Source organism: Colletotrichum paranaense (genome assembly GCF_030867605.1).
Source record: "Colletotrichum paranaense strain IMI 384185 chromosome Unknown Scaffold_1.1, whole genome shotgun sequence".
Classification (NCBI taxonomy): domain Eukaryota; kingdom Fungi; phylum Ascomycota; class Sordariomycetes; order Glomerellales; family Glomerellaceae; genus Colletotrichum; species Colletotrichum paranaense.
In genome coordinates, this window is record NW_026848959.1 from 392,826 (window position 1) to 420,751 (window position 27,926).

A 27,926-nucleotide genomic window follows, 5' to 3' on the forward strand; every position below is an offset into this window, starting at 1 on the left:
ACTCAAGTCAGCTATGCAATGCACCGGAGGGTAAGGTGTGTAGACTTGAATGTTTCGTACTCTGCGGCTTTTGCGATGCCGAAGGTAGTCGGCTGACTCGCTAAGCGTGGCACGAGCCGCGATAGTGGAGTTGTAATATAACAAGTATTCGATGGTCCATCTGATGCGAAGGTCTTTTGGACAAACCGAACGCCAAGTCGGCTGGAAAGCCCCAATTATCTGCAGCTGCTGTGCCTTACAAGATGTTCGTAGTAAGATGATTGTTTTTGTGTCTCGATTCCTGATTCAAGCGCCATAGCCCATGGCAATTTGATCAAACCCGTGACACGGCTATAGCCGAGCCGTTATCAAGCGGAAGGGAATTGCCGTCAGGCTACGATAGTTGGGCACCCACCGCTATATTTTCCAGTTCTGGAAACAATCCACCATCGCTTCGCCGAGATGCCTTCGGGTGGTACTCTCGAACCATCCATCTTCAACAGCAAGAGAGTTCCTTGTAACTAGCACTGTCAGAAGTGAGCTGTTCTCATATCACTTGAATGATTCAAGGTCTAGGATCTTGATGCTTTGAAAGATGACCCTGATTGGCTGTCCTTGAAGAAGGCTCGGTTGGCCGTAATGGCCCCAGCTGAACGCCTCGCTGGACGGGTACGACCACATTCGGAATTTATGCTGGCTAATGGGTGCTCAGTAGTCGGGATTGAGCATGAAGAATACATGATGCAGATCAAGTATTAAGTCTTCCACTCTTAGTGGTGAGGCTCAAAATCTCAGCTTTCATCCACCAAAGCCTTAAGAGGCCCTCAGATACCAAGCACCTAAAGTGATACCTCCGGAGTTTTTTCTGATGTAGGCCTTTGTGCTGCCTAGGGAGTCGTAAGTCTACATAGACGGTTCTTTTCAAAGCGAAAGTTTTGCTCTCAAACAGACGGGACTGTTCTTATTAATGCCACTAATGTCTACCTTGTCTCTAACGAGTAAGAGAGGGAACGGGGTTGCACTTATCGATTCTCAACTGCCATCACGCACATGATTGACTTATTTTCTATCTCTTGCCGAACAAGTTCCAACAAGATGAGATGTAATGACGGAATCTGGTGATGAACTCCGCGAGTCATCAGTACCAGCTTCATCGATAATGCCTCGTTTCAACAGAGGCGGCCAGTCAGTACCTGGCCAACTATGTGACTACATATTTGAAGTGCTCTTCTCATTTGGTTGGCAGCAGACCACATATCAGCATTAATATACAAAATTGCGTCTTTCGGGTTTATTGGACCATATTATCTATCCTTTCCCAGGACATGCAAAGAGCCATTGAGTACCACTTCCTCTCACCGAAGCCACGTTACACCAGACCGGCCGAAGCCGGTTCTACTCGAGCCACATCATCCCTTGGTCTCAGTATTTCACATAACGTGATGATTGGTGTTGTAGATCTGAGTATGTCATTCGTACTCGCCTGTGTCTCAGGCGCCTGACAGCACGCGTTACGTGTCACTTGGCGCAGAACATACTATGCGGAAGTAACCCAAATTTTGAGAGGCTCATCATATACGTCGACAAAAAACATACAGATCCTTCCTCCCCACTAGATCGGTAGCACGACACTCGCTTCAAGAGCTGCATCCTAGAGTTGTGCTTTGAGAAAGTGTGAGCATCCCGACAACCGTTCCGTATTTGCCTTCGACGCACGACCAATCCGCCGGTTGGACTCGAGTCTTTTGATGCCCGAGACGGTGTTTATGCCTTCTTGTCGATGGCAAGTGACATTGACACGGAGGAATGGTTTCCAGATTACTCAGACCAAGCTACAACTACGGAGATCTTTGCCAAATCTACATTGCATATCATACAACAGACTGGAAGTCTAGATATCATCTGGAGACGCATGCACGACAGGTCCTTCTCTCTCTCTGTCAACCACCCTTCCTCCTGGATCCCGTGGTATGGCCTTCAGACCATCGACTTTATGCCCGAACATTCACATCGGTTTCATGGATACAATACAAGGTCCCTGACGACATTCGGACAGCCCTTATCCAGACTAAGGATCGGCCAAGAAGGTTATCGTCCAAAGCCCTACCCGACATGCAGTATTGCTCGATGGAGAGAGATGATCTTCTGCGACGAATCCCACAGCAAAATACAAGGCACAGGGTACGAGTGCGTCGACTGCGAGAAACCCAATTTCTGCTACAAATGCATTGGTACGGCCAGCATTGTGACACCTCATCACAGCCCGACTCATCAATTCAAGGCACACAACAACGCGGTCTACTTCGCCGAAGCATCTGGGTTTCGTGCCCCCGGGAACTAGGAAAGGAGATCGCGTAGCTATTCTACTTGGTTGTTCATTGCCGGTTATACTAAGGGAAGTAGGATTCTTTCACGGAAAGCCCGCGTGGGCACTGGTCGGGGAGTGCTATGTTGATGGGATGATGGAAGGGGAGTTCATCGAAGTTGCAGACAAAGTGGGGCTTGAACCAGAGGAAATTGTCCTCGTGTAGCGGGAAATCTAGGACATTTGTTAAGGTGACGTTGAGATCTTGCTCTAGACGCTATCAGGTCCCTGGGGAATCAGCAACTCCTTTCAACTCACCTCAGACCTGGATCAAGCATCAGATGGAAAAGCTTTTGCCTATGATAAGCAGTCGGATATTGCCACGTAACTAATATGAAGAAATTCGGCTCCCCAGCACTCTGTCACTGGCATGTGCCGATCTCCCCCTGTCGTTCAAAGCTCACTGGTTCGAAGTGTAGTAGGTCTGGTCCCCGCTGAACAAGGTGTGGTGGAATTGAGAGGGGCCACTCTTGGACGCCCAATGGGAGGGAGATTGACAGGGTAGTTTTAGGCTTGGCCGTTCCCTATGATGCTGTGTGCCCCTTGTCTCGGTGATGTCTCTCGAAGTTGAAGGCAAGACCGAAGGCTGGCTTAGTGCAAGACGCCCGGCCTTGGTAGACAATTGGGAGCTGATGCTTCGGTTACGACTCGTCCGCTGAAAGAGCTGTAGCGTCAGCAAGAACAACCAGCCTGTCGTTGGAATAATGTAGCAAGACCGAAGCCTTTCGTAGATCATCATAGTTTGTACTCAGTCTGCAAGCCTCAAAGGTGCTGCAAGGCAAGCCGTGGAGATTCAAGAGATGTTGCTGCGGTATCGCAGCTCGTGAGTAGTGGCAATCCCATTCGACTTACAAATCCCGTTATAAACACGGAAAATAGCGGCCGGAGATTCGTTTCAGTTGAATGGGAAGCTCAGGTATGTGTTGCGCTCCTCGGGCGATGCTTCGATGCTAGCTGACCAGTACGGAAAGGGGAGGTGAAAGAGGTGGTGTGAACGGTGTGGCATGGCGTGTTCGATGGGCGTAAGTCAGCAGGCCGGGTGCTACCTGGGACGGCCTGCGGGTGTGCTAGAAGGTGTTATGGGTGCGGGGGGGTTCAGCCTCTCTCGTACCCTGACGACGTGGCTGGCGTGCCGAGACAACGACACCTCCTAGAGAAGGCTCAATCAGCAGCCCTCCAAGACCAGGTAAGCGGCACAGCCTCTCGATTCAAGAAGGTCGGAAGGGTCCAGACGGCCGATGGAATATGTCGAATTGAAGCTAAGAGATAGGCGAAGTGTTCGCCATGGATTTTTGACAGGAGCTGCTGGCCCGAGCCTGCAAACGAGGCCCACAAACCATAGGTAATAGTGATTTTGGGAGGTTGTGTGGTGTGATGGTCGGCCCAACCTAGATTTTGGTGCTGTCTGTGCTCTTGGAGCGATCCGAAATGGTCTCTTGGGCCCGTGTCTTTGGCAGGTGCAAAGGCCAGTGGAAGGCGTCCAAAAGGATGGCACTGGGGGCTTATCTGGCCGTGGCGAAGGTGCCAACACCGAGATTGCAACTTGGCGGGTGCTTGGTACCAGTCGTGAAGCGTTGATAGAAGCTGCCAAAAATTGCCAACCTGTTGGCGATGGTTGGCATTTCTCGGCTGGCGAGTGAGACGACGCATATTTGTGGGTTGTGCATCGTTTGTCTCTGGGCGACCGGGGGAAACGAGAAGGCAGGCGGCGCTGTTTGGGGAAAGCTATGGTAGTCTCGGGGAAGTATCGGTCGTGTACCCTCTCGGAAGAGTTGTTCGCTCATTTCAAATTGCGAATACGTAATCGCGTGTGTGATTCAGTGTTGCCATCTCCAACGCTGACTGGCCTAGAGGAGATGTTCTTGGTTCGGCCAAGAGCTCGGCAGGCGTCCCAAGTCTGCAACCGCAAATGGAAGGCACTCGCGGAGAAGAGAAGCTTGGGAAAGCAGGAATGGCATTTAATCATAGGCTCAGAGTGTCAAGCGATTGATGTAGCGATGGTGCTTTGCTTCATCATTTTGATGGTCTTCTTGTGGCGTGCGCGTGCTCCATGTTCAGTATGGAAGAAAGTGAGCTGTTGACGATTAAATGCTATTGTCGATCATTGATGGTGCCATGGGCGGCGGTTGAGCGCAAGGACGGCCGGCAGTTGCTTGGCGAGAGACGCGCTTGTCAGACGGGAGTCATGCCGGGGGGAAGGATGATGGATGCAGTTGTCCTAGGCTTGATTTTGGTCGAATGTTGAAAGGTATGAGAGCGGCACAGTCGATAGAAAACAATTTCTTCGTTCTTCACAGACCATGCGTGCCTCTCACTGTCCCAAAAGAGGTCATGAGTGAAAAGGCAGGTGCGTCTGGGGATCCTCCGTTCCCTTCCCTCCCCTCCCACTCCTTCCAGGCCACAACTACCCGCTGGTTTCTCCTTCCTCCACGTCCGCCGGCTGCCTTACCTAATCACGCAGGTACTAAGATACTTCCGAAGGGCCCACACCTCTCCGCCAAGGTCGACGCCCCCGCCGCCCCTAGAAGGCGCGGAACGACCTTCCATGCAGCTGCCCGGGCGGGCTCCGCTGATAATGGCAGGCTTTGAGGCTACGACTCCGGTACGCAAAGGTACCTCTCATGATGCTCTCTCCCCCTCCCATGGCAGAAACACACCATGTTCACCCGACGTCCTCCTTGTTTTCATCTCTTCTCTTCCACGTCAACCTCCAACGCCCACGCCCACCACCATCCCACGTTGGTTTTAATCTCCCTTTCCCAAGCCCAACTTGCCAGCACCCAAGGCTCTAATCGATGAGCCCGCAATTTGTCAATCATAAGCTTCCCTAGAAACTCGACTTTCACCTTCTCTTCTCGTCTAGCACCCCGTCAGCTTAACTCCACTTCCCCAACACTTGGCCTTCCTATGGCCCTTGGCATACACCCATCTTACTCTCTCTGGGTTATCCATCCATCCTGCGAGCACTGTCACTCGCCGAGTAGCACCCTCGACATACGTCTACGTTGCTCTGATCCCGCCCGCATACCTTCGCCGCAGATAGCCATGTCCAGAAGTAGTTTCCCGGCACGACAAGGCAACGCCGAATGGGATGCGGGCATGCTGGGTTGCTGATAGGATGGGCGACGAGGTCGAGGTGGTATCCTTGATCGGCCGCGTCTTCTTTTTAACACATCGCGTCCCCCTCTCGACCGCAAATGATTTCTCCTCTCCTTGTGCTTCACCACAATCTACTATTTCAGAACTGCCTGATCCCTTCCTTGCACTTGATGCCCCTGGGCCTCCGACCCCATTGTTCGATCCACCTCAGCCTTTTGTTTCGCAAAAGATTCCAAGCCATACCAGTAACATTCCTTGCTCGAGGATTGCGCCAAAGGACAAGGCAAACACTTGGCCGAAATGGCGACCGAAAAGGATATCCACGATGGCGTCTCGACCCCCGAAACTACCCAAGTTCAACCCGAAAGTCGTACTGAGGGCGTCCAGGGTAAGCCTGGAAACGCCATCGGCGAGGGCCATCTCAGCCATGGAGGCGCGAAGCGCGACGACGACTTCTACACTCGAAATGGACTCAACTTCGAGTCCTTCAAGCGCCGAGACTATGGACATGGCATCGTTGAACTTGACCGTACCATGAAGACTCGTCACTTGCACATGATTGCTATTGGTATGGAAGCTATATGTAGCTACTATGTATATCTTTACTAACCTAGTCGTCCGCCCAGGTGGTTCCATCGGTGCTGGTTTCTTCGTCGGGTCTGGAGGTGCTCTGGCTACCGGTGTTCGTTCTGCCACACCCCGCACATACTCGAATATCGCGCTGACCAGACATAGGGGCCCGGGTCCATTCTTCTCGACTTCTCGATCATTGGTATCATGATGTTCAATGTCGTCTACGCTCTTGGTGAACTCGCTGTTATGTATCCTGTGTCCGGTGGCTTCTACGTATACTCGACTCGGTTCATTGATCCTTCTTGGGGCTTCGCAATGGGATGGAACTACGTCTTCCAAGTAAGCCGATTTACCTCTTCGACTGACCAAGTCTTCTTCAAGTGTCATGATGTGTCTAATGCGGGGTGACAGTGGGCTATCGTTCTACCTCTTGAGTTGACGGTTTGTGGTCTGACAATCAACTACTGGGAAGGGGCCAGAGACATCAGTCTCGCTGTGTGGATCACAATCTTCTGGGCTGCAATAACCTTCATCAACGTTTTTGGAACTCTGGGATATGCCGAGGAAGAATTCTGGTCGTCCCTTCTTAAGCTTTCGGCCATCGGTAAGCTTACATTCATCGTAACTTTCACCACGCACTCACACCTTCTGCAGTCATTTTCATGATTGTGGCTCTCGTACTCGTATGTGGCGGTGGCCCTGCCGGTGGTCGCTATGACGAGTACTGGGGGGCGCGGTACTGGCACGACCCTGGCGCCTTCAAGAACGGCTTCAAAGGATTCTGTGCCGTATTCGTTACTGCTGCATTCTCTTTCGCCGGTACCGAGCTCGTTGGCTTGGCCGCTGCCGAATCCAGCAACCCCTTGAAATCCTTGCCAGGTGCCATCAAGCAGGTCTTCTGGCGTATCACCCTGTTTTACATCCTCGGCCTCTTCTTCGTTGGCCTCCTCATCAGCTCCAATGACGAGAATATTCTCGGTGCCGACAACCCTTACGCCGAAGGTACATCACCGTTCGTACTGGCCGCCAAGTACGCTGGTCTAAACGGATATGATCACTTTATGAATTCTATCATCTTGGTTTCAGTCCTCTCACTGGGAGTTTCGTGCGTCTACGGCGGCTCCCGTACTTTGACGGCTCTTGCGCAACAGGGCTATGCCCCCAAGATTTTCACCTACGTCGACAAGTCTGGCCGCCCTCTGCCCTCGGTTGCTGTCCACCTTGTCTGCGGCGCTCTTGCCTACATCAACTTGGACGCTAGTGGCGAGACGGTCTTTAATTGGCTTCTTGCCATGTCAGCGCTCGCTGCCCTGTTCACATGGGGATCTATCTGCCTGGCTCACATCAGATTCCGCAAGGCTTGGGCCTATCACGGACACACTGTCGATGAGATCCCTTTCAAGGCTGCCTTTGGTGTTGCCGGATCCTGGGTCGGTTTGATTCTTTGCATTCTTGTGCTAATTGCCCAGGTAAGCTATATTCTTTCCCTACATCTCCCGGCACTTTCTTTCTGTATCCTGTCTGACCTCGAACGCAGCTCTTTGTTGCCATCGCACCCGCAGGACAGGGCAACGAGCTCAACGATGCCGCTGGATTCTTTGAGGCCATGGTCACCGTCCCTGTTATCATTGTCTTCTGGATCATTGGCTTCGCCTGGAAACGCACTGGTTGGCTCCGCACCCACCAGATGGACGTTGATACCGGACGCCGCGAGCTCGACTGGGAGGAGATGAACCGCTACAAGGCCGAAGTTGCTTCTTGGCCTACGTGGAAGCGCATGTATAACAGATTCTTCTAGATCTGTGTAAGCGCTACATTCAAAGAAAAGCCAGTGTTTCATCCAGCGAGCAAAGAAAACAATATGTCGCGGCTCAAGATACAGGCAGCAATCTAGGCGAAGTCTGATTTCAGTATTCTGTACTTAGATACCACACACAGCTTACCGCCTTTCCTAATCTGACTTTTAATCATCATAAAGGCCAAATACTCTTGTCTGGTGCGTTAACTTCTTATCTGCCCCCTGTTCTCGGCTTATGTTTGTGAGACTTTGATGAAACCCACCCCCTAAAATGCCATGAGCTTGGGAACACAAAAGGCATACTCCATCGTCAACCGCAAACGATGTTTTTGCGAACCGCTCATGATATTGCTTCTGTGAAAGATGCTTGTAAACGCTTAACCCGTCGAGATCTCCAATATCTTTGTGAACACCAAACCGGGGCAAAGTTGTAAGACAATTAACCCAACCTGAATGCCAGCAGCGTCCAAGGCTGGAAACACTTTGCGATACGTATCGTAGAGGATCCAGTTGTGGGGGTATGTATATGCTATGTTGAAAGCGTGTACCCAGTACTCAGCGTTCCATGTGGTCTTGGATCATATGCAAAAAGAAGCAGTCTAGAATTTTTCGAACATCCGCTGATTTGGGTTCCGACGTAACTACGAGCATGCTACAGACGATGCGGCGAATGACAAGCTTGAGTGTCTGGGCGCCATGTCTGGGCACCTCGTCATTGCTAAAGACTCAAGAGGCCACCAAAAGTAGGCTGCCAATAGAATTGTGGTGACTCAAGCCGGTGGGTATGTGTTATTTCTTTGTGGAAGGCAGCAACAGAGTAGTTGTTATTCAGGTTTCTTGTCTTGACCAATAATCTCCCCTTCTCGCTGTCAATCTTAATTTTACGTGTCGAATATCATGTATGTACCGGTAGTCGTTTGGCGCAAACAAAATAGCTCAAGATTCATCTTCTTCTCAGTACCCAAGAAGATAATAATTGACAAAGGAGATTGGACCTTCAACGGCAGCCGGCATTGTCAACCCGGGCCTGCCTTTTTACTCATTCGAGAGACCGAAACCACGGAAAACTACATCCTTGCAACGTCTCAAGAAATCCAGGACATCCGCCTCGGTATGCCAAGCGTCGTTATACGCAGCGCTGAGACATAATTCGCCCCTAAAAGTACCCAAGAACAGACCCAGCCCGTTGCCCAGCTCCTCACCAGTCACCCACGGATCGTATGCCTCGATGGCGCCCGTCTTGGGGGCGATGATGCCGTCGACGCGCCCCATGCTGGAGATTGATACCGAAGGATGTTCCTTGGGCGGCGGCACGGGTAGCGGGGTGGAGGATAGAGGGACCGTGGGGTTTCCGGCGGCCCAGATCGTCGAGGCGAGGGCGTAGTGCTCCTCGTCGTCTTTGACGCTGTGGTAGAAGTCTTTCATTATCTGGACGACGGGGAGAAATTCGTCCTTGTCGGAGGAGGGCTTGGCGTTGGTGTTATCGTCGTCCAAGGCTGGGAGGTCCATGTCGACGACGAGACTTTGTCCTGGGACGGAATGGTACAGCGCAGCGGGGTGTTTGGAAGAGTTATACGGCGGCTGGCAGCTTGCGCGCTCGTTGCGGAGGATGTAATTCACGTACCGCATGCGTTTCGTCTGGGGCGCGCGAGTGGACGGTGGCTGGATGTCGCGGACCACGAGGGCGATGGCGGCGTGGAAGGCGTGCGTCACGGTCGCGCCGGCGGATTTACACGCTGTGGTGAGGCGGGCTGTCTGGTCTTGCGTGAGAGTGATTGCGACACGTTGGTGGCGGCCGGGGAGGAGGTGGCCGCGGCGATAGGGCATGTCGATGAGTTGGGTGCCGGGTGGGGGGGTCATTGCTGCGGTCTTTTGGGCGGCCATTGTGGCTAGGCGTGCGGTTTGGGATTCAGTGAGGGTTGAGGGGACGTTGGCTGCGATGCGGTAGGGGGGGCTGAGGTTTGCGGCCTCGGAGCCGGTGAAGCTTAGGGCACTGGGGGTGTTTGGCGAGGAGAATGCTTTGGAGGCATGGGTTATAAGGTTGTTCAGGAGGGTGAGGGTGCCGATGCCGTCTATGATGTCGTGGGGGGAGCGGAGGACGAGGTCGCGGCGGATGATGTTGGTGGCGGTGGATGGTGGACTGAGGATGAAGAGGGTTGGGATCTTTGGAGCTGGTGGTTGTGAGTTGGCCCATTCTACGCCACTTTGGTCGGTGGTGATGGGAATAAGAGTCTTGTTGATCCAGGACTGCTGTTCGGCTTCGTCCTTGAGTTGGTGGTACGTCTTTAGCCATTTGCCTGTGGTGAGGTCCCGAGTGACTTGGGAGGCGATGGTGGGATGATCGTGACGCAGGGCCAGCCAGGCACTCTTGAGGGCCTCGCCGACGCGTTGAGCAGCATCGGAAGAGCCGCTGGTGCCGGTTGTGTCAAAGGTCAGAGAGACGTGGCCAGTGATGGCGAAGAACATGAGGCCGCTGCCCTCGTAGAGGACGGGCATGGCGGCGTAGAACTCCTCAACTTCGTCGATGCTACGCTGCCATGTCCCAGGCGACGTTTGAGTCCAGACGAGTTCGGGGTATGATGTAGCCATGGTTGATAGAAGAGGTCTCCAAGATGTTATTTTCCACGATGAAAGATGCACAGGGGTGGGTGAGTGACGATCGCGGGGTAATCAGAGCATCAGCCTGGCAAAGTCAGCTTCCTGAACATGGTGGCTTTTATACATGAACATACCCATGCCAGCTACGTTTGAAGCCGCGATGTCGGGACAGCAGCCGGTGGCCAAAACCATCGGACTATCGTGAAAGCACATTAGACTTCGATCGGGCGTGGGGCGTGTTCGGGTTGAGAAGTCACACAGCTCCCCGTTGCTGGCTGTGATTCCCAATTGGGAGATGCCCCCCGCAGACCCCTGGTCTCACTAAACCGCGCTAATGGTCCAAAACGCCCCGGGGTTTAGCCATAGCGGAGAAACATGATCCACCCCCGCAAAGGGCGGCCATGAGTGGCCACAATTCTCCAGAGTTCACCCGGCGACAACTTCATCGATCCTCGAGACTGGCCGTCTTTCCTGTGCGACATTTCTCTGGCCTTCAAGAAAGTGACTCTAAGGCAAATCTTTCATAATGAACGCCGAAGAATGGAAAGAAAGGCACAACACACACGCTCTGTGATTCGTGCACATTCAACGAGGGTTACGAGGCAAAAGCAAGAGAAACAACAATGGCATGCATGAGAAATCGAACAAACGTAGAGGCGATGCTTGAGTCTTGTCGAGAGGTCTCGAGTCAGTTTTGGCGAGCCCTCGCGATTTCATCCAAGCCATTCCCTCCGTCTTCTCATGGTCTGGTAAATGAAAATGACTGTAGAGGTAGAACTGCCGCCATCCTTGGAAACCATGTATTTATTCAAAAAGCGCTCAGCTACCAAAAGTATTTTACCTGACTTCAATCTTTCTCACTGAACCAACTATGTGACCCCAAGGCTCTCTGTGGGTCTCTGAATACGCCCATGACCAAGAGTCTTATTCCGTTGCAAAGAAGGGTTTTACCTGATAGGGAGTGACAATATTTTCCTCCAGGCTCTTTTCACCCAGGCAAGCCAGCGGCACGGGTCGCGTTTTCTTACTAGCACCCCAACATCGAGCTCTGTCCGCGACATCCACACATCTCATTCTCGCGACCACGCGACATCGAAAGATTACCAAGATGGCGCTGCGACTTACACTTCCCTTACGCCCTCTACGGCCTGCACCAACCTTCGTGCAGTAAGTATCTATCTTTCTTACGGAAATGCTACGTTCCCATCCGTTGAGCTTTTGATACTTTTTCAACGCTTTGGAAGAACCCATCACTCAATCATTTCATAATACTCCTCTCTAGAATTTCTAATCTCCTTCATGTTACCATTTTTTATGTTGTGATTGGACTGATAATTTTGCAGCGAGCGCGACAGTCCAATGAGTCCAGTTGAAAGCGAGGATGAGGACGAAAAGGCAAAGAAACCCGGAGCTGCCACCGGAGCAGAGACTACAGCCGACAACAACGAGAGTCTCGTGGACATGTCCTCACTGAGCAAGGCCCTCCCCACCCAGAATTATACCGCCCACTCCAACTTGAAGGGCCTGCCCGGTCTCGATTTCGACGTCGCCTTCCATGCCCCGATCCTCGGCTACCGCTATTCCGGCCTCATGGCCAACGTTATCTTTCCCTTCCAGGAGAAGCGGTTCGAGCCCTCTCAGGGCGGACAAATGCGTGCTGCTGCTCGCATCAAGGAGGTGATGGATGTCGGCGTCCGAACTTTTGAGGAGAACCCCGAGATCCTTACCTTGCACGAGGTCTGTGAGCAGACGTTTGGGAACCTTCGAATGGTTGAGCGGCCCTGGAGATTCTCCTTCTCCCTCCCAAAGATTACACACATCGTCCGCAAGATCATTGAGGCGCGCGAGCGTCATCTCGACAAGAACAATGGTGTCACTGAGACTGCCTACTTCTTTTTCCCGTTCTTGAAGGCGATTGACAACTTCCGCGAGAAGGTCTATAACGTTTTGCAGTACCGACAGCAGGATGCTGAGGTCAAGAGTAAGTCATGACAGAAACGGAAAAACAAAACACCTTGAAACTTTGATGATTTACAATGTTACAAACAGAGAATGCGAAGCAGTCCCGCGGTCTCAAGCGTTCCCGCGATGACGACTCCGACACCGAAGAGATGGCGGCATCCTTTAAAAAAGCGCGCCAGGAAAAAGAGGAGAACGACAAGCTCGCGGCTTTGCCGCTCGAGGAACAGGTCAAGATTCTGAAGGCCAAGGAGAAGGACCTGAAGACCAAGCTTCACGAGTACGAGTGTAACTACCGTCATGAGAGAGATGCTCGCGCACAAGCGGATAAGAAGTGGACATCCTATGTCAATCAAATTTGGGAGGTTGTTCGCCCTGCCATCAACAGAAATCTGAAGGCCCAAGACGGAGAGGATGAGTGGGAGGAGGGCCATCTGCAAGGGTTCCTGCGCTGGCATCATCTTGACGATGCGGCTAATGCTTTGCTTGGTATCGAGCGCGAGGAGCCCTGCTCCCAGTGATAGGCTGATGGCTCGGGTTGCTTGGTGTCGCTGAATGAGAACATAACTAGCACGACGTGGAACTTTTCATAGTGGTAGCAAAGGATTATGATAGAGTTTGGCTCTGTCTCTACGGAAAGCTTTGGTGTTATCCTGTATTGTGGGATGGAGTTCCGCATCTTGATGGGCCTGCGTGAGACTTCAGGAGGCGAGGGAGGGCATAGCGGAAACAATGCATCATTACAGGTTTACCTCACAGAGCGGGAGAGATTGGTAGTGAACGCTAAGAAAACGAAAAGAAGAATAACATAAGAAGAACCCATGATAGAGGATCGAACAAAAGATTAAGCAATTGATCAACTTGGCTCCGGAAGAACGGGTTCCGCTGGCGCCCCCTTAACCCCTCGGCCAAGTGTCGCGATGCACTTGTATTGATGTTAGGCATGAAAAAAAAAGAAATATTAGTACCCTGCCCGGTATTCGTGTAAGGTGGGTGGATAGGTTCCTTAGGCATACCAGAAGAGTCATGTGATGAGTCGGTAATCCTAGGCATCCTCGAAGGAGGGCGGTGAAAGGAAACAACAAAAAGTAAAAAAAAAGGATGTTTCCTTCCTCTATATGGAATTGAACAAAAGGTTAAGCGATTGTTCAGCTTGGCTTCGGAAGAACGGGTTCCACTGGCGCCCCCTTAACCCCTCGGCCATGTCTCTCACATCGCTTGATGACAGGATCAGAGGAGAATGGAACCAAGTACCCTCTCTCGTTGGGGAACGTAGTTATCCTGAATAGTGCAATTATTTCGCCGCCCAGCCCCCGCATCAGCAAAAACTGTCTTTCATATATCATACTCGCACCGGGAGTTTGTTTGCACGTGGAACACAACGTTTGACGAGTTTTGTGCATCGTATCAGTACAAGCAGGGAAGTGATATACTACAACATCGGACAAAATGCATCTAGTAATCTAAGTACTATTCTTTCGATCTATTGAAGATACCAAGAAGGCGCTCAAGGTTGTGAATATCAGTTCCATCTACAACGGAGTGGAGAGTTTGGTGGAATGCCGGAATCAGATTTGAAGCAAATCAACACTCCAACGAGTCCAGATCAAGCTCCTCCTTCCTCCTACGAATCAAGAGCGTCGCAGACGGATCCGGCAGCAATACCATACCATGCGGCACCGTCTGCGGCTTGAACCCGTCAGGGAACTTCCAGTCGTACTTGAGCAGCAGATGCGCCAGCGCAATCTTGACCTCGTTGGCGGCGAAGAAGCGACCGGGGCACGCGTGCTGTCCGTGGCCGAAGCCTGGGTGCTTGGCGCTGGTGCTGACGAGGTGCGCGTTCTTCTCCTCGTCGGTGCCGCGCATGTTGAGGAAGCGGTAACCGTCGTAGGTGGCAGGGTTCTCGTAGTAGTTTGCGTCCCACATGTGGGTGTTTGTGGCGATGACTTTTTGGCCCTTGCGCAAGACGAAGCCGTTGGAGAGGGTCACGTCTTTCATGACGAGGCGGCGCCAAGTTGCTGGTGGGAGGAAAGGCTGTTAGAGATGGACCCGAATAGTTTGTATTTGATGCTTAGAGAAAAAGGGGGGTTGGAACTCACAGAGCAGGACTGGCTTCATGCGCTGCGACTCCTTGATGACGCTGTCCATGAGCTTGAGATTATACAGCGCCGTCTTCTTCAAACCTTCCTTGCTAAGCACGCGAACGAGCTCGTCGCGCAAAGGCTGAAACAGTTCAGGGTGCTCCGCCAAATCAATCATGGTCTGCGTGAGCAAATCGGTCGTGGTATGGATCGCGACGAGCGAGAGGGAGATCTGCTGCGTCGCCGGGTCCGGCTTGCGCGAGGACTCCTTTTCGAACCACTCTACCGCGTCATCGAAGACGGCCCCCGTCTTGCCGGCGGCCACGGCCTCGCGCTTGCGCTGTGTGCGGCGCTCCATGTGCGGCTGGAGGGTCTTGCGGCACTCGTTGAGGAGGGCGCGGACGCGCCAGCACGAGGGAAGGAACCAGTGGACGATGGGGCGGGCCCAGCGGGGCCACTGGCCGACTTCGTAGCCCACGCCAAAGGCGGCGGCGGTGTATTCTGATGAGACGCGGACCCATTCCTCGTCGCGGCAGAGTTCCTCGCCGGCGAAGACGCGGGAGGAGAGGCGGGAGACGATGCGCATGATGTCTTGCTGGGGGCTCATCTTGTGCCATTCTGTACCACGGAGATGTGAGATTCCTGAGAGCTAAGAGCTAAAGTTTCTGGGTGGCAAGTTTGTAGGGTAGACTCACCAGTTGAGTCGGTGAGGACATGGCGGAGGACGAGTGTCGACTCTTCGGATAGGGGCTTTGTAAGCTTGGCTGTTCGAATACACGATTAGTGGGGTCCTTTCAACATTGACTGAGGAGTCTTCAACTCACTCAAAGCTTTTGTCAAATACTTTGTGACGACCGTCGGAAGCGCTTCGTCGCCATCAAAGGCGTCGAATCCGGGAATATAGCCGTGCGAATCCTTTCAACAAGTCAGCTCTCCTACTTATCACTAGGGAAAGAAAGGAAAGGAGAACGGAGTCAAACAGAGGGAATCTTTTGCCTTACATCTTTAGCAGGCTCCACAAAAGCCAGGTTGGGATTACTGCGAAGCTCGTGGATAAAGTCAGGGGGCAAGACCAAGCAATTGCCCCATTCCGTCATGAGCTTCCACGGATTGTCGCCAAATTTGGCCCTCCCCTTGAGCATGAGCTCCTTGCTCGTCTGGTAGAACTCGAGGATGCGGCGCGTGTTGGACAACTCAAAGGGCTTGAGCGGGTTGATCTCGGGTAATTTGGCGCCATGGTCGCCGAGGGCGTAGGCCAGACTGACGAAGAGGACGACGGCGGCGACGTAGGCGATGGGCTTCTCAGTGGGCGAGGGGATGGTGTACGGCGCCCCGCCCAACTCGAAGGAGAAATTGGATGACATGTGTGCGCCGAGAGCAAAATGTTTGTCTTATGGTTGTTGGCTGGTGTAGTCGTTGGGGGCACGGTTGCGTTCGTTGATCTGATGTGTATGTTTTTGTAGGTGCTGTTGATGAGGGTGTTGCCTGGATCGATCATCTAAAGCCGGACGAACCATTGTCGGTATATATCCCATCTTTTTGGCTGTGATCGTCGTCGTCACGACGGACCTTGGCGAGTCCGCCATTGTGCGAGATGTACGACGGACGCGAGTGCGAAGTGGGCTGGATGATCTGGTCGAGTCTCGAAGGGACCCATCGTAGAGACCGAACCCCGTCAGGAAACATGACTACTGCGCGCAGACTGATAGATGCATGCTTCTCCTGTGTAGTAATAATACGCCGTGACGTCGCAGAGCTAAGCTTTCGCGCCACAGAGCGGATACGCTAGGGCGTCCCGTTGTTCCGCCCGCCACCCGAAAGGTACTCGGAGGATTAAGCTGCATAGCTGCAAATCACACTGAACTCTGAAAGACTGCCATGTCACTTTGCGTAAGGGGGGAGTGAGTGCTGTATCCGCGCATCCCACGCATTCCGCCTCGCGTTCGTGGAGTGAACTCTCCAGGACTTCTGATCCACTGTCCATCTGCGGTGGTCGGGTCCTGGCCGCTGTGTGGATGTGATTCAATCGGCAGTCGTATTCGTATCTCGGGGGGTTCATTGCGGTGGCCGCAACTGCCCGATTGTGGGGTATTAGTGTCGATCTGCCGCTGGTTCATGCTTTGACTTGCGATTTACGACGCTTTATTGCTGTATTGACCAATCAGCAGGCTCTGATTTCTGGACTTCTGATGCAGGCCTCGTGTGAATTTGTGGATCTTCTGCCTTGTCCTTGGAGGTTTATCTTGGCTTGTCGAGTCGATAATAGCAAGCGAACCTGCTTGTCATGAGTCGTGGTCAGGAAGGCGCTAGGATCAAGATTCTCCTTCCGAGATATTTGTAGCGTTTACGTATAATTCATGCCGCACAGCCGAGTGACTGCGGATATTAAAACGGTATTACCGCATATTTGGGTAGAATAGGTCAGGAAGAGCTACCAATTGAAGTCCTACTCCATCTGCCTATGCGTGCTGCTGGAGTTTTAGCTTGCGAACTCAAGGGTCCGAAATTCATCATGTGCGGAATTGCGACCTCGCTGGTGGTGACTAGATTCGTCTAGAGGGATCTATATAGTAACATCATTAATGACTTGAGGCGCTAAGAATCACTCAACGCTACTCTTGTAATAGTACGAGAAATGTTGCGCAGTAACACTGCAGGAAGATGTTACAACCAGGCACGTATGAAACTTTCAGCATCACTTGCGTCATAGAGGCAATGGCTTCAAGAGGCATTTCCCTTCGGGTTCTCAAAGGACGCCGTTGGCGGATCGGCCCGTGATACGCGTCTCTCAAATCATCCTTCCGGCACTTGAGTGGGCAAGGGCGAATGCCAAAAACTGTATCGGAGTTCCTTGTGCAACCGCTCACTTTCGCCAGGGGTCAGATTCCTGCTACCTTGCACTGGTCACCTTCCGGACTATGGTACCGTCCGGTCTTGTGATACCATTCGGAGCGATGAGGACATCGGTTTCTGGTAGTACGGAGTACTTGTAGATTTGCGAATACGCCAGGACTCGGGATCGGAGGCGGCATAGGCACCCGGGGTTTAAAAGAGCGGCGTTTGATCTTGGGCAGCGCTACGCTAGTCATGTGAATCATGGGCTTTGGTTCTGGACCGTCGGAGACCATGAATGTTACGAAGGACTTGAGATGCCACATTTTATTGTTGAGATAAAGCTATGTGTATTCACTTTTCGGTTTGTCAGTAGTTGCCAGAGACAAAGAATTTTGAGAACAATGTAATATTGCAACAACAAGAATAGTTGGCTGAACATGTCCATTCTCAAGTAAGATAGGCTCGACAGTTCGCCCGGTTTTGGGTTTTATTTACCACATACACGACAATTCGGCGCTTCTCCAACGGATTCGCTGGACTAGCCCTCGTGCAATTGTCAAATATGCAGTCACCAGATGATTCCTAAGCGAGATCTGAGTGCGCCTCTCTTACAGCTACGTGGATGCCGAGTCCCTCTGCCAGGCAACCTGCAAGCTCTCCGAGCAGAGTTTTCTTCGAAACACCCGCTTGCCGGTTGAGAGTCTGACACGAGATGCACTGGTGAAGAGCCAATCCGCCGAGCGGACTAAAGTAGTGTCCATCATACCTGCCAAAAGGGTTAAGTGCCCGGCTTTGGCTATTCGCAAGAGGAACGTGATTACAAGACTTCGACTTGAAGCTCGGTGACACTGAAGGAAGGACTTGAGGCATATGATCGAGGCCTGCCTACAACAGGGAGGTCTAGCCTGTAACAGCATTACCTATTTGGGACAAGGAGCTGTTGAATGCAGATGGCAAGAGTTAGAATCAACAAACACCGTCATCGCAGAGATTGTTTCCATGACATCGAGCAACGGCCCTGGCGGAATTGAAAGGGGGCCTACATTCAACATGATAGTCCCTCCAAGCGCCTATCTGGGGCTATCAGTTCGCTCACTCCCTTACAACGGCCTCATCTACCTACCTGGCTGATAGCTTTTGTGAATGATGCGTCTCGGCCGCCGGATCAGCTCAGTGAATGTCTCGAAGATGACCAGTATCAATGCGACATCAAGTCACATGCTTGCGGAATTGAGCTATCACATCCGAAATGTGGTGGTGTAAAGCCAGAGATCCTCCCGAATCTAATCTTGCAACAAACTGTGCTCGGAACCAGGTGCTGTTTTCTGCTTGATTTCTAAGCCGACATGATCGCACCATAGTGATGCTGAAGTGGGCGTCGATGGCACAATTGATAACCGAGATCCATTGAATGAGCAGCTGTGACAAAAAGAGAATCAAAAGCATGGAAAATTGAAGAAAAGGGACATACATGGAATAGAAATCATGCTCGAGAAGCTCGGCTCAAGCTGGCAAAGTTCGGACCGAACCGGTCAGCTAGAGGATGATTCAGTGAACCAATTGATGAGTCGTACTAGCTTGATGCACGCTGCTTGGTGGCTTGCAACCAGTCATATCCGTACCTATAGGATCGGTACTTGCTTGGATGCTGGATTAGTGTTTGTTATGAGCAAAGTCACCTACGGAAGTCTACATGCCAGAATTGACGCTACTGCTCGGCAAGTCCCCTCCCTGAGCCTCGAAATCTTTATCCTTCAAGTTTTCGAGACTTTACAAGTTTACAGCCAGCGGTCAGCAATCTTCCCTTCTTTTTTTCTTTCTTGCTTTCTTTTATTTTAAACGCGTCAAATCATCACTTGACGCGCCTTCTACAACGCTACCCTACATCGTAAGCCTTGCATACCCCTAGTCGATGGTGTTGGGCCGCCGCGCCCTTCCTTTGAGTACTGGACCAATGCCGCGCAAGCGTCGGAGTGGGGACTGTCAGCACTGAGAATCCTGCGTCACACGAGCCAAGCCGATGCCTAGTGAGATCGGAGGAACTTTCCAGGCACCTAACAAGCTTTCTGACAACCATCTGACAGCCAGGGTATGGATTGCGCCATGTTCGAACAACGCTTGCTGTGAACAATTGCTGTGTGCTTACAGCTGGCCCACGCAGGCAGAGTTTCGTGGCGCCAGGTGGTGCTTTCATTAGGTGTACGTGGGCGGTTGGTGTAACGTACCTAAGCAGAGGAACCCCCAAAAATTGTCCCAAGTGAAAGTCGTGTACTTGCTCTCCAGGTTGGGTAAGACGACGCGCAAGTAACGACAGACGGCCGAGCCGAATGACGGAGTAAAAGTCGGAAATTACAATTCACGGCGATGCACTTGATCTGCAGGTAGGTGCGTGCATGCGAGTCCTCGATTGCCTGTTCTAGTGCTTTTTCATTGCAATGCGTAGTCCTTTTTCCGTACAGGCACCGAAAAAAGATGACGGGACAAAAAGCGCAGTCGTATCTGCTTCCCCGATTAGGCAACGGTGAAGGAGTCACTCACTGTATGTAAATGTGGGTCGCACCTTACTCTTTTTTTCTCTCTGAAGGTGAGGTGGAGCTCAGTCAAGCCGGACCCGCGTACCTGGTCCGGTACCCACACTGCCGCGAGTCCGGGGAAACATTTTCCTTCCTGCTGTTGATTTCCAATGACTACGAAATGCACATCAGCCTGCGATGTTATTCTTTTGGGACAATCTGACATATAAAGGACCTCGGTTTGCCACCAACATGGCCGAAAAAAGCAGGCAACAATTTCAACCTTATCCGCGTCAACGCATCATGTCTGTCAACGCCGCCCTACCCCCGTCCCAGCGGGGCCAAAAAACAGCTGGATCCCGGTCAGGGTTGATGGATGACCTCAGCAAGCGGCTTGAGAGCAACCCGTATGATGCGACAAGCAACCCCAAGGGCATCATTGATCTTGGGTCCGCTGTCAATGAGATTATGCTGGAAGACTTGGCCTGCTGGACGAAGCGAAATGTCAAGAAGAGCCAACTCAAGGAGTGTAAGTGATTCCGCCCCAACGCTATTCAGCACGTCTACGCAGCTAGCTTGCTGATGCCATTTCCAGCCCTTGGCTACGGTGACGCCCAAAACTCCCAAGACCTTCCCAAAGCGGCAGCAGCTTTCATGAACGAACACTTCAAAGTCCGCCTCCCCCTAACAGCCGACAACATCCTCGCCGCAAATGGCGTGACAACACTCCTCGACGCCCTCACCTACAACATCACCGACGCAGGCGACGCCGTGCTTCTTGCGACACCCTCGTATGGCATGTTCGCCCACGACGTCTGGACCCGGAACGGCGTCCGCGTCGTTGAGGTACCATGCGACGACATCCCCGAGGAGCGCTTCTGGGGCGAGCCGCCGCGCGAGGACGGGCCCGTGCCGGTTCCCGAGCTGGTCGTCCGTTTAGAGAATGCGATCCAGGTCGAGCTGAGCCAGAAGCGCAAGGTTGGGGGTGTGTTGTTGGCGAATCCTGACAACCCGATGGGCCGGTGTTATGCTGCGCATGTGCTGCTGCAGATTTCGCAGCTCTGCGCGAGGCAGAAGATCCATTTGATTGTCGATGAGGTATACGCCATGAGTGCTGGGGATCGGTACTCGAGTATACTGAGTCTGGGGCTGGATGTCAACTTCAGGAACGTTCATGTGTTGTGGGGGTTGAGTAAGGTGAGTTGCCATCCCTGCACGGAGCCGTTCTGCCGGGAGTGTGGGGACCCTTGCCCATCGCGCGTTCGGCTTCGGCTTCGGAGGAGGAATCACGAACACAACCGACTGACTCTTTTCTTTCCCACCCCTGTAGGATTTCGGCCTCGGTGGGCTCAGGATCGGCTTCCTGGCGACGTATAACAAGGAGATTTACGATACCATGCGGGCGTCGAGGTGAGTCACCCAGCCTTTTCGGCTTACCAACACAGGGTGTACTCCGTACGCCCTACCAAGCACACCAGGCTAACGATTCCGTATCTACAATTAGCACATTCGGGTGGGTCTCTGCACTCAGCGCATCAACAGCCGCAAAACTCCTATCGGACGCAAAGTACCTCCGCAACCAATACCTCCCCCAGTTCCGTCGCCGCCTGACAAAAAGGCGCACTTTTGTCGAGGAGGAGTTGGAAAAGTACGACATCCCGCACGTCAAAGCCGAGGCGGGCTTCTTTGTGTTTGTCAACTTGTCCGAGTGGGTGGATCTCCTGCTCGAGAAGCACGGCAAGCAGGGGGATTTGAAGTTTGTGGAGTACTTGATGAAGTACCGCGTCTATCTTGAACCTGGACATGTGAGTTTGACGGTGTCTGTCGTGTGCCAGAGATGCTCCAGTGGTGGAAGTGGACCCAATTCTGCACAGTTTGCTGATGATAGGTAATGCGCGGCAGGCATTCTTCTCCAACCGGTCGGGATGGTTCCGACTCAATTTTGGCGGGGAAAAGGAAACGTTCAAGCTCGGTCTGCAGAGGCTGTTCCAGTGTCTGAGGTTGCTTGACGGCAAGGATCACTTTGATCCAACAATCGGCCTTCCTGGGATCTATCATCCTCCGCCAAAAGGGAGTCATATCGTCGCAGTGTGAGAAGAGCAAGGTGATAGTATTGAGCATGTTTTGGGTACAAGAAAAAGTCGCCGGAATAAGGACATCAGGGAAAAGCTGAGGATACCCTTCCCGAAAGTCCGATCGCTTCGGAAGCGGCGCGGTGAGAGTAGCCGGAGCTTGACATGTCGCGGCGAGTCAACGCTGCAGTTGCATGAGACTTCTGTCAGCTGATGTGCACTACACACGTCTCCGAGGTTGTGCATTGCTCTTTCTTTACTCTGGGAAAAATTGATTGGCGGGAAGCGAGGTCTTCGGATCGACGGCGTTGACCGAAGTGTCGGGTTTCTCTGGGGGAGTTTTTGTGGACCGTCTGAGGTTTCTGTCCCATATTACCCTCGCGTTCGTCTTGTTTTATGTCGATCTCGGACTTGAGGCCGGTTGCGTGATCGACGTCTGAACCGTCTTCTTTGGAATTCTGGGTCGAGTTTCAATTTTGGATTACATACAAGGAGCCGGCCAGATAGACAGTACATGAATTGTATCTTGAATGATAGTGCCTATCGGGAAATGGTGATCTCAAGTGACTTAGTCTGATTGATTCCAGTGTCTCTAAGATTACGAAAGGCGCGCTCAGTCCCTCAATTGATGGACCCGGTACCTCTCGGTTGCATGTTCTTTTTACCTTGGGCTAAGTTGTAAACAAAGACGTTGGTCTATTGACAATGTGACCAGCAAGATTTAGAGTTTGCCCTGCTTTCAGATGACTCCCTGTAGTTGATTGTCTCGAGTCAACACACCTAGTTTCAGTCAAAGACGGCGAGTCAGCAGTCATCACCACCATCTCGGTCTGTAAGTGAATACAATGAGACACGAACATGCATAAATACAAAGACATAAGCTCTTGCACAAGATAGAATAATTGCAATCTACTCTTCGTTATAATCTATCAATTGCTGAGCATTTGAACATATTAATCCTACTTCAATACTTTAGACCGCCATCATGCGTTTCTCAGCTCTAGCCCTCCTTCCATTCTTAGCCACAGCTGTCATTGCTCAACAAAAGGGAGATAAGGGTAGGTTCATGATCCATCATTTCTACATCTCAGTGACCCAATAAAGGCCAAGAAAGCTGTACTGACCTAGAGTTATCTAGGCGAATGTCGGAATGACGCCGACTGTATCAGATGCGTAAACGGCGTCACGCCACTCATTTGCAAAAGTAGGCACTACTGCCCCCTTCCGCTAGCCTGACCAGATGGTCTTGAGTTACTGATGGTTGAATTATCTTGCTAATGCTCCATCGGTCTAGCTGATGCCACCTCAACAACTGGAAAGCGATGCGGTGTTACGGGCGGGCCTTGTCGTCCTATCAACACGAGGAGGTGGCAGGAGCGTATGATTTGAAAGAGGTTGATTTACGGTACCCAAAGGCGTTGTTATTTGTATCCATCCGTAGAAATGCGGAGCCAGTATGCCGCTTGTATAGCTTGCCTCCTTCCTCAACAGGAATGGAGCAACACTTGTTCAGCTAGCCTAATGGCATGGCGGGAGGTAACCGTCGTTGGGAATGAGTTTTGCGACCACAATAGGTCGAAGGCTGAAGGCCAACTCTTCGGGTCGCTCCTCGGGTTACCTGATGATCTTTCATCGTCTCATTCTTCCGGCGCGGAGGTATAATTTCCCCTGGGTATGCCTAGATGTTGTAGAGATTTCGTCTATGCGTAATGAAGAAATCGAAGTATCTCTTTCTACGGCGGTTGATATGTTTACGACGGAAGTGTCTTGAGAAGCTCAACTTGACAGGAATCAGCCCCTCTTGTAGGCGTTATCACAGCCCTTATAGCAGGCCATCCTCAACCATCTCGTCACTTGCAGACAAGTCTTTGGCGGGGCGGGCTAGTTCTGGTTCCCTTCCGATTATTTGAGTGTATCGGAGGGGCATGAGTCGTCGAGGCTCACATCTACAGAATGAAGCTGAATCCTATCCAGTCTTATTAAATCCAACATGGTTGAAGTAGCTGGAAAGTATCTCCTGTCCGGTGATGCTGCCACGCTGCTCTGCAGCCTCCATATCGATCATACTATGAGTCATGACGCCAGTGATGGCATTGGTCAGGGCAGCGGCCAAATCGACATTTTTGTCCTTGACCTTCTCGTTCTCCCGGTCCCTGGGATTTCTGATTTGAACCTGGTGAAGTTGGGCGCCTTCATAATGACGAGCCTGTGTTTTGCGCGGACAGTCTTCTTCTTCGGGGCCTGCAAGGTGCCCGGGACAATCTTGAAGACATCTAAAGAAATGCCCTTCTTCTGTGGCTGCTGCGGCGACTTCACAACTCCTAATGGAAAAGAAACATCAGATTACTGAATATTACGATTGTGTATCTCCATGACTTACAAATTGGCCGGTGAACGGGCGTGTGTTCAGGTAGTGCTGGCGACGCCTTGTAGAGCGTCTCCAGCGTAAAAGGAGTCTGCGCCAAGCATAATTGCAGACGGGGTTGTAAGTCGTAGGGCCCGGGTACATCTATCTACGTCCTTCTTGCAGGAGTTGTTCTGGTTTGCACAGTCAACGCAGCGCAAACCCTTTCCCGTAATTCCGTCAGCAAGAGAGACGTATAAGCGGCTACTGAGCACTTACCATGTCGTTCACGACACTCGAGATCTAGTTCGAGGGCTTTGCACCCGACGACGGGAAGAGTGGAAGGAGAGGCCTCGAATAGCAGCGACAGCGGCAACCTTCTTTGCCTTCCGTTTCCGGTTGTACATGATCTCCGTAAGTAGAGCTACAGAGATCGATACGATGGCCCTTGAACAGAAGCCAGAGGGCAAGAAACCGGCTTGCCAAGGCACTGAGATATGCGTGCGCGATCCACCTCATCCGTCGGTATGATATAGCTGCCAACACCGGCATCGAACTTCAGGCCGGGGAAGGCCTCGAGCGATCGTGGCTATGTTCGCTAAAACTCTGCATGAATTTCGGAATACGAGTAGTGGAAATCAATTGAGGCAAAACGGGAAAGGGCAGCGCTTGGTAGTGATCTTGTAAACCCAAGCCGCGACCTCCAGCAAGAGATCGGCTGGTGATGACGGGGCGTAGAGGATATGTAGACCCGTGGCCGTAATCGGCGAGGACCACCAGCCACATCTCGATGCGATCGATTTCGCCTGGACTGGGTATGCCGTATACTTTGGGTTTTACCTGCCAAGAGACCAAACCTCGACCACTATCACAGCGATGTCCTGCTTCAGCCGCAAAGTATAAAAGAGGCTAGAGTCGCTCGGATAAGAAAAGGGAGTCGAGGCAAGGTCGTTTACGATCCTCGCGAAAGAGGCACCCCCGCCAACAACTACTCTTATGGTACTGGCAATACAGGCGGTGATGGTGACGGAACTTCCGGCCTCGAGGACCTCGATGGGACGTAGAAAAATTCGTCTATCCCAGCTGGCGGTTCTTATGTCACAGTCACACCACAATGTACTTTCTATGGCCCGGGGTGTCAGGTATTGCCTGATGTGACGCACGCGAACGGACTGAATCAGTAATGTCCAGGGCTATAATGCTCGAGTGTTGATAAAGTATTGCCATTCTCAGAACAGGAGCCACCCAAGTCCTTTGCCATATCGATGAGAGAAGCTTTTCAAGCAAATTGCCCTTCAATGGGTGCTATACTAGCTTCAGGTTGATGGCATTAGTTTCGCTAAGGTAGTTCCCGTGGCGTATTGATGAAAGACATATGCATGCCGTAAGTGATAAGGTACCACAGAGCGACCGTACTCTAGTCTGGGGACCCAAAGGGAACTTTGAGCATGTGCAAGAAAAATGTAGCTGAAAGGTGAGAATGGCAGACAGGAGATGCAGACACTGAATAGGAGCCGGATCAGTTATGAATGGTACTCGGTCCCGGGGACATGGTTTATGTATGAGGAAGGGAGAGAAGCTCCAAGGCCAAGGCTAGGGTTTTAATTGAACTGAAGGCGCACCACCGGGCTCAGCTATTGAAAAGGGGGATAACACCATAAACAAATCCCCAGGACCACCGGGTGGCTGGGACCCATAATGTTGGTGAACATTAGCCTTAGAATTTCCCTCGACCGAGCGTAAACGAAAGCTGTTGGTCTGTCACAAGAGATATAAATACTTGTCGAAATTTCTCAATTGCTTCTTCATGTCTCTTTATGACTCTAAACTATCTATGGGTTTGTCCCAAATCGTTCTTCTTCTTTGTCGAATTCAGCTTGTGTGCTCTTGTGATTAGCAGATTGTCCGCAATGCACCTCTAAGCAAAGCCAGCAAACCAAGCCCCAACTGATACCACCCAAACACTGAATAACAAAGACCAAACCAAATGAACATGAAAGCGTTCCTCCGCACCATTCCTATGATTGATTTATCAGAAGCCATTTCTTGTAAGCGGCTAGTTCACATGCGACGCAGCTCCGTCATGAGCTCCGCTTCACGAGACGTAGCCTTGATAAGATCCCATTGCAGAGCCACCTTCTCGTCCTGAGATCTAGCAAGCAGAGAGTGAAGAGCCTCGTTCTCAGCGCGCAGCTTATTGACCTCAAGTCGCATCTTATCAATGACAGCGCTCTGGTCGTTGTTCTTGGGAGTTGCACCAGAAGCAATGGGGTTTTGCTGAGTTCTAGCAGCCGGAACAGTATCGTATCGAGCTCTAAGAACCGGGTTCTTGGTGACCGGAGTTTTGGCGATCGGAGTCTTCTGGACAATAGTGGCGGAGGGACCGTTGTAGGGGAATGCTGGGTTTTGCTTGAACGCACGGGCGAAGTCGCTCTCTCGAACAAAGTCGCTCAATCTGTCGAGGCTGCGAAGAAAGCGCTTGAGCTCTGTGACGGCAGTTGGCTTGCAAGAGTAAGGCTTTTCCCGATGGGCCCAACGTGCGTGCAGAATGGTACCTATGACACCACCAATGTCCTTGCCGCAGAAAGGGACGCAGCGGAATGTACCCAGGCGAATGAGCTTCTCCATAGCGAGATCCCAGGCAGATTCACTCACACTGCCAAAGATGGATTCCGGGTTCTCGGCAACCCACAGGACTAGAGTGACAAGGTCATGGCCGCGATTCGCAATGACGATCTTGCGATCAATGTCGCCTTGCACCGCCTCGTCTTGCTTCTCATAGCGGTCGCAGACAATATTGATGAATGCCGTTTCGGCTTTGGTCGGCGTGCCGTTATCACCAAAACTCTCCTTGAACTTTAGGCCTGGGAAGGTCTTGAGCGATTCGTACCATTGAGGCTTAGCTTCAGACTGAGAGGTCTTGGGGGCGGAGGATTTGTTGGCCATCTTGAGTGTTGATTCTTTCAAGAACGAGTTAGTCTTGCGAATTCACCGAACCTCGAAGCTTGTCGAGTAGTTGTTACCTTGATATTAAGCAACGCTGCTGGAGGAGAAGCAAAGCGTGAAGTGACGCGCTCTCTTTCCAATCCAAGGTGTGCTCAGAAATCGGGATGTGAAAGGAAGATGAAAGCAGGGCACAACAGGGGTGTCAGAGATGGATGGATTGCAAAGTAAAGTACAGTAAAGATGAGCAAGGCGAAGTGATGAGTTGTCGCGACTTTCCCTGGCCCGGATTGCGGAATTGGAATGGGGAAAGAAGAGATAGGATTGAGATGGAGGGTGAAGAGGAAAGTATAGCGCAAGAAAGGCGGCAGAGATGGAGGATGTGCAATGTAAACAAAAGAGGGGGGGGAGAAGGGTAAGGGGGTGAGTGTTGGTGAATGTGGCTCGACGCGACGCGACGGTCAGTGTGAATATACGCGGCGGGGGATATGGTTCATTGGGAAGGAGCCATACGGTCACCGGATATGGTCTATAAGTCAGAAGATTGCTAAAATCATCACCCATCGGATGAGGAGATGCCTTTGGCGTAATAGTTGGGACTCCCCACTCCCGACCTCAGCGCTAGGTAATTGACCCCGGTGGCTTTCTAATTTTTGGAGGTCATGAGTTCGATTCATACATAGTGACTCTCTTTTCTATTCTCACCCTTTCTTTTTCCACCTGCTCGTCTGGCTGTGACATTGTTAGCCTCGACGTAGACCCAGAGA

General features: G+C 51.8%; 11 protein-coding genes across 11 annotated transcripts; 5 read left to right on the top strand and 6 right to left on the bottom strand.

Annotated features, from left to right (window-relative positions):
- Positions 1-2,369: 2,369 nt before the first annotated feature.
- On the bottom strand, positions 2,370-2,555 carry CPAR01_00117 (uncharacterized protein; the record flags this gene model as incomplete). The annotated part of the gene is made up of 1 exon (XM_060484410.1): positions 2,370-2,555. A coding segment is annotated over one exon (186 nt), but the record flags the coding sequence as incomplete, so codon positions are not given.
- An 884-nt stretch (positions 2,556-3,439) lies between these two features.
- CPAR01_00118 (uncharacterized protein) lies at positions 3,440-3,994 on the bottom strand (the record flags this gene model as incomplete). Its single annotated transcript, XM_060484411.1, has 2 exons — positions 3,440-3,491; positions 3,561-3,994. 2 exons carry the CDS (start codon positions 3,992-3,994, stop codon positions 3,440-3,442), a joined length of 486 nt encoding a protein of 161 aa, XP_060355268.1.
- A 971-nt stretch (positions 3,995-4,965) lies between these two features.
- On the top strand, positions 4,966-5,136 carry CPAR01_00119 (uncharacterized protein; the record flags this gene model as incomplete). Its single annotated transcript, XM_060484412.1, has 1 exon — positions 4,966-5,136. One exon carries the CDS (start codon positions 4,966-4,968, stop codon positions 5,134-5,136), a length of 171 nt encoding a protein of 56 aa, XP_060355269.1.
- A 607-nt stretch (positions 5,137-5,743) lies between these two features.
- On the top strand, positions 5,744-7,814 carry CPAR01_00120 (amino acid permease; the record flags this gene model as incomplete). The annotated part of the gene is made up of 6 exons (XM_060484413.1): positions 5,744-6,011; positions 6,058-6,125; positions 6,179-6,355; positions 6,428-6,620; positions 6,671-7,485; positions 7,554-7,814. The coding sequence occupies 6 exons, from the start codon at positions 5,744-5,746 to the stop codon at positions 7,812-7,814; spliced, it is 1,782 nt and encodes a 593-aa protein (XP_060355270.1).
- A 1,035-nt stretch (positions 7,815-8,849) lies between these two features.
- On the bottom strand, positions 8,850-10,403 carry CPAR01_00121 (uncharacterized protein; the record flags this gene model as incomplete). The annotated part of the gene is made up of 1 exon (XM_060484414.1): positions 8,850-10,403. The coding sequence occupies one exon, from the start codon at positions 10,401-10,403 to the stop codon at positions 8,850-8,852; it is 1,554 nt and encodes a 517-aa protein (XP_060355271.1).
- A 1,117-nt stretch (positions 10,404-11,520) lies between these two features.
- CPAR01_00122 (uncharacterized protein) lies at positions 11,521-12,892 on the top strand (the record flags this gene model as incomplete). Its single annotated transcript, XM_060484415.1, has 3 exons — positions 11,521-11,579; positions 11,756-12,393; positions 12,462-12,892. 3 exons carry the CDS (start codon positions 11,521-11,523, stop codon positions 12,890-12,892), a joined length of 1,128 nt encoding a protein of 375 aa, XP_060355272.1.
- Positions 12,893-13,955: 1,063 nt separating this feature from the next.
- CPAR01_00123 (cytochrome P450) lies at positions 13,956-15,816 on the bottom strand (the record flags this gene model as incomplete). Its single annotated transcript, XM_060484416.1, has 5 exons — positions 13,956-14,389; positions 14,471-15,094; positions 15,148-15,216; positions 15,277-15,367; positions 15,454-15,816. The coding sequence occupies 5 exons, from the start codon at positions 15,814-15,816 to the stop codon at positions 13,956-13,958; spliced, it is 1,581 nt and encodes a 526-aa protein (XP_060355273.1).
- A 4,287-nt stretch (positions 15,817-20,103) lies between these two features.
- CPAR01_00124 (aminotransferase class I and II) lies at positions 20,104-21,894 on the top strand (the record flags this gene model as incomplete). Its single annotated transcript, XM_060484417.1, has 5 exons — positions 20,104-20,329; positions 20,396-20,997; positions 21,131-21,210; positions 21,305-21,605; positions 21,703-21,894. The coding sequence occupies 5 exons, from the start codon at positions 20,104-20,106 to the stop codon at positions 21,892-21,894; spliced, it is 1,401 nt and encodes a 466-aa protein (XP_060355274.1).
- A 963-nt stretch (positions 21,895-22,857) lies between these two features.
- Positions 22,858-23,261, top strand: CPAR01_00125 (uncharacterized protein; the record flags this gene model as incomplete). The annotated part of the gene is made up of 3 exons (XM_060484418.1): positions 22,858-22,930; positions 23,011-23,076; positions 23,167-23,261. 3 exons carry the CDS (start codon positions 22,858-22,860, stop codon positions 23,259-23,261), a joined length of 234 nt encoding a protein of 77 aa, XP_060355275.1.
- Positions 23,262-23,838: 577 nt separating this feature from the next.
- Positions 23,839-24,498, bottom strand: CPAR01_00126 (uncharacterized protein; the record flags this gene model as incomplete). Its single annotated transcript, XM_060484419.1, has 3 exons — positions 23,839-24,134; positions 24,253-24,328; positions 24,496-24,498. 3 exons carry the CDS (start codon positions 24,496-24,498, stop codon positions 23,839-23,841), a joined length of 375 nt encoding a protein of 124 aa, XP_060355276.1.
- A 1,779-nt stretch (positions 24,499-26,277) lies between these two features.
- CPAR01_00127 (uncharacterized protein) lies at positions 26,278-27,162 on the bottom strand (the record flags this gene model as incomplete). Its single annotated transcript, XM_060484420.1, has 1 exon — positions 26,278-27,162. The coding sequence occupies one exon, from the start codon at positions 27,160-27,162 to the stop codon at positions 26,278-26,280; it is 885 nt and encodes a 294-aa protein (XP_060355277.1).
- Positions 27,163-27,926: the final 764 nt, after the last annotated feature.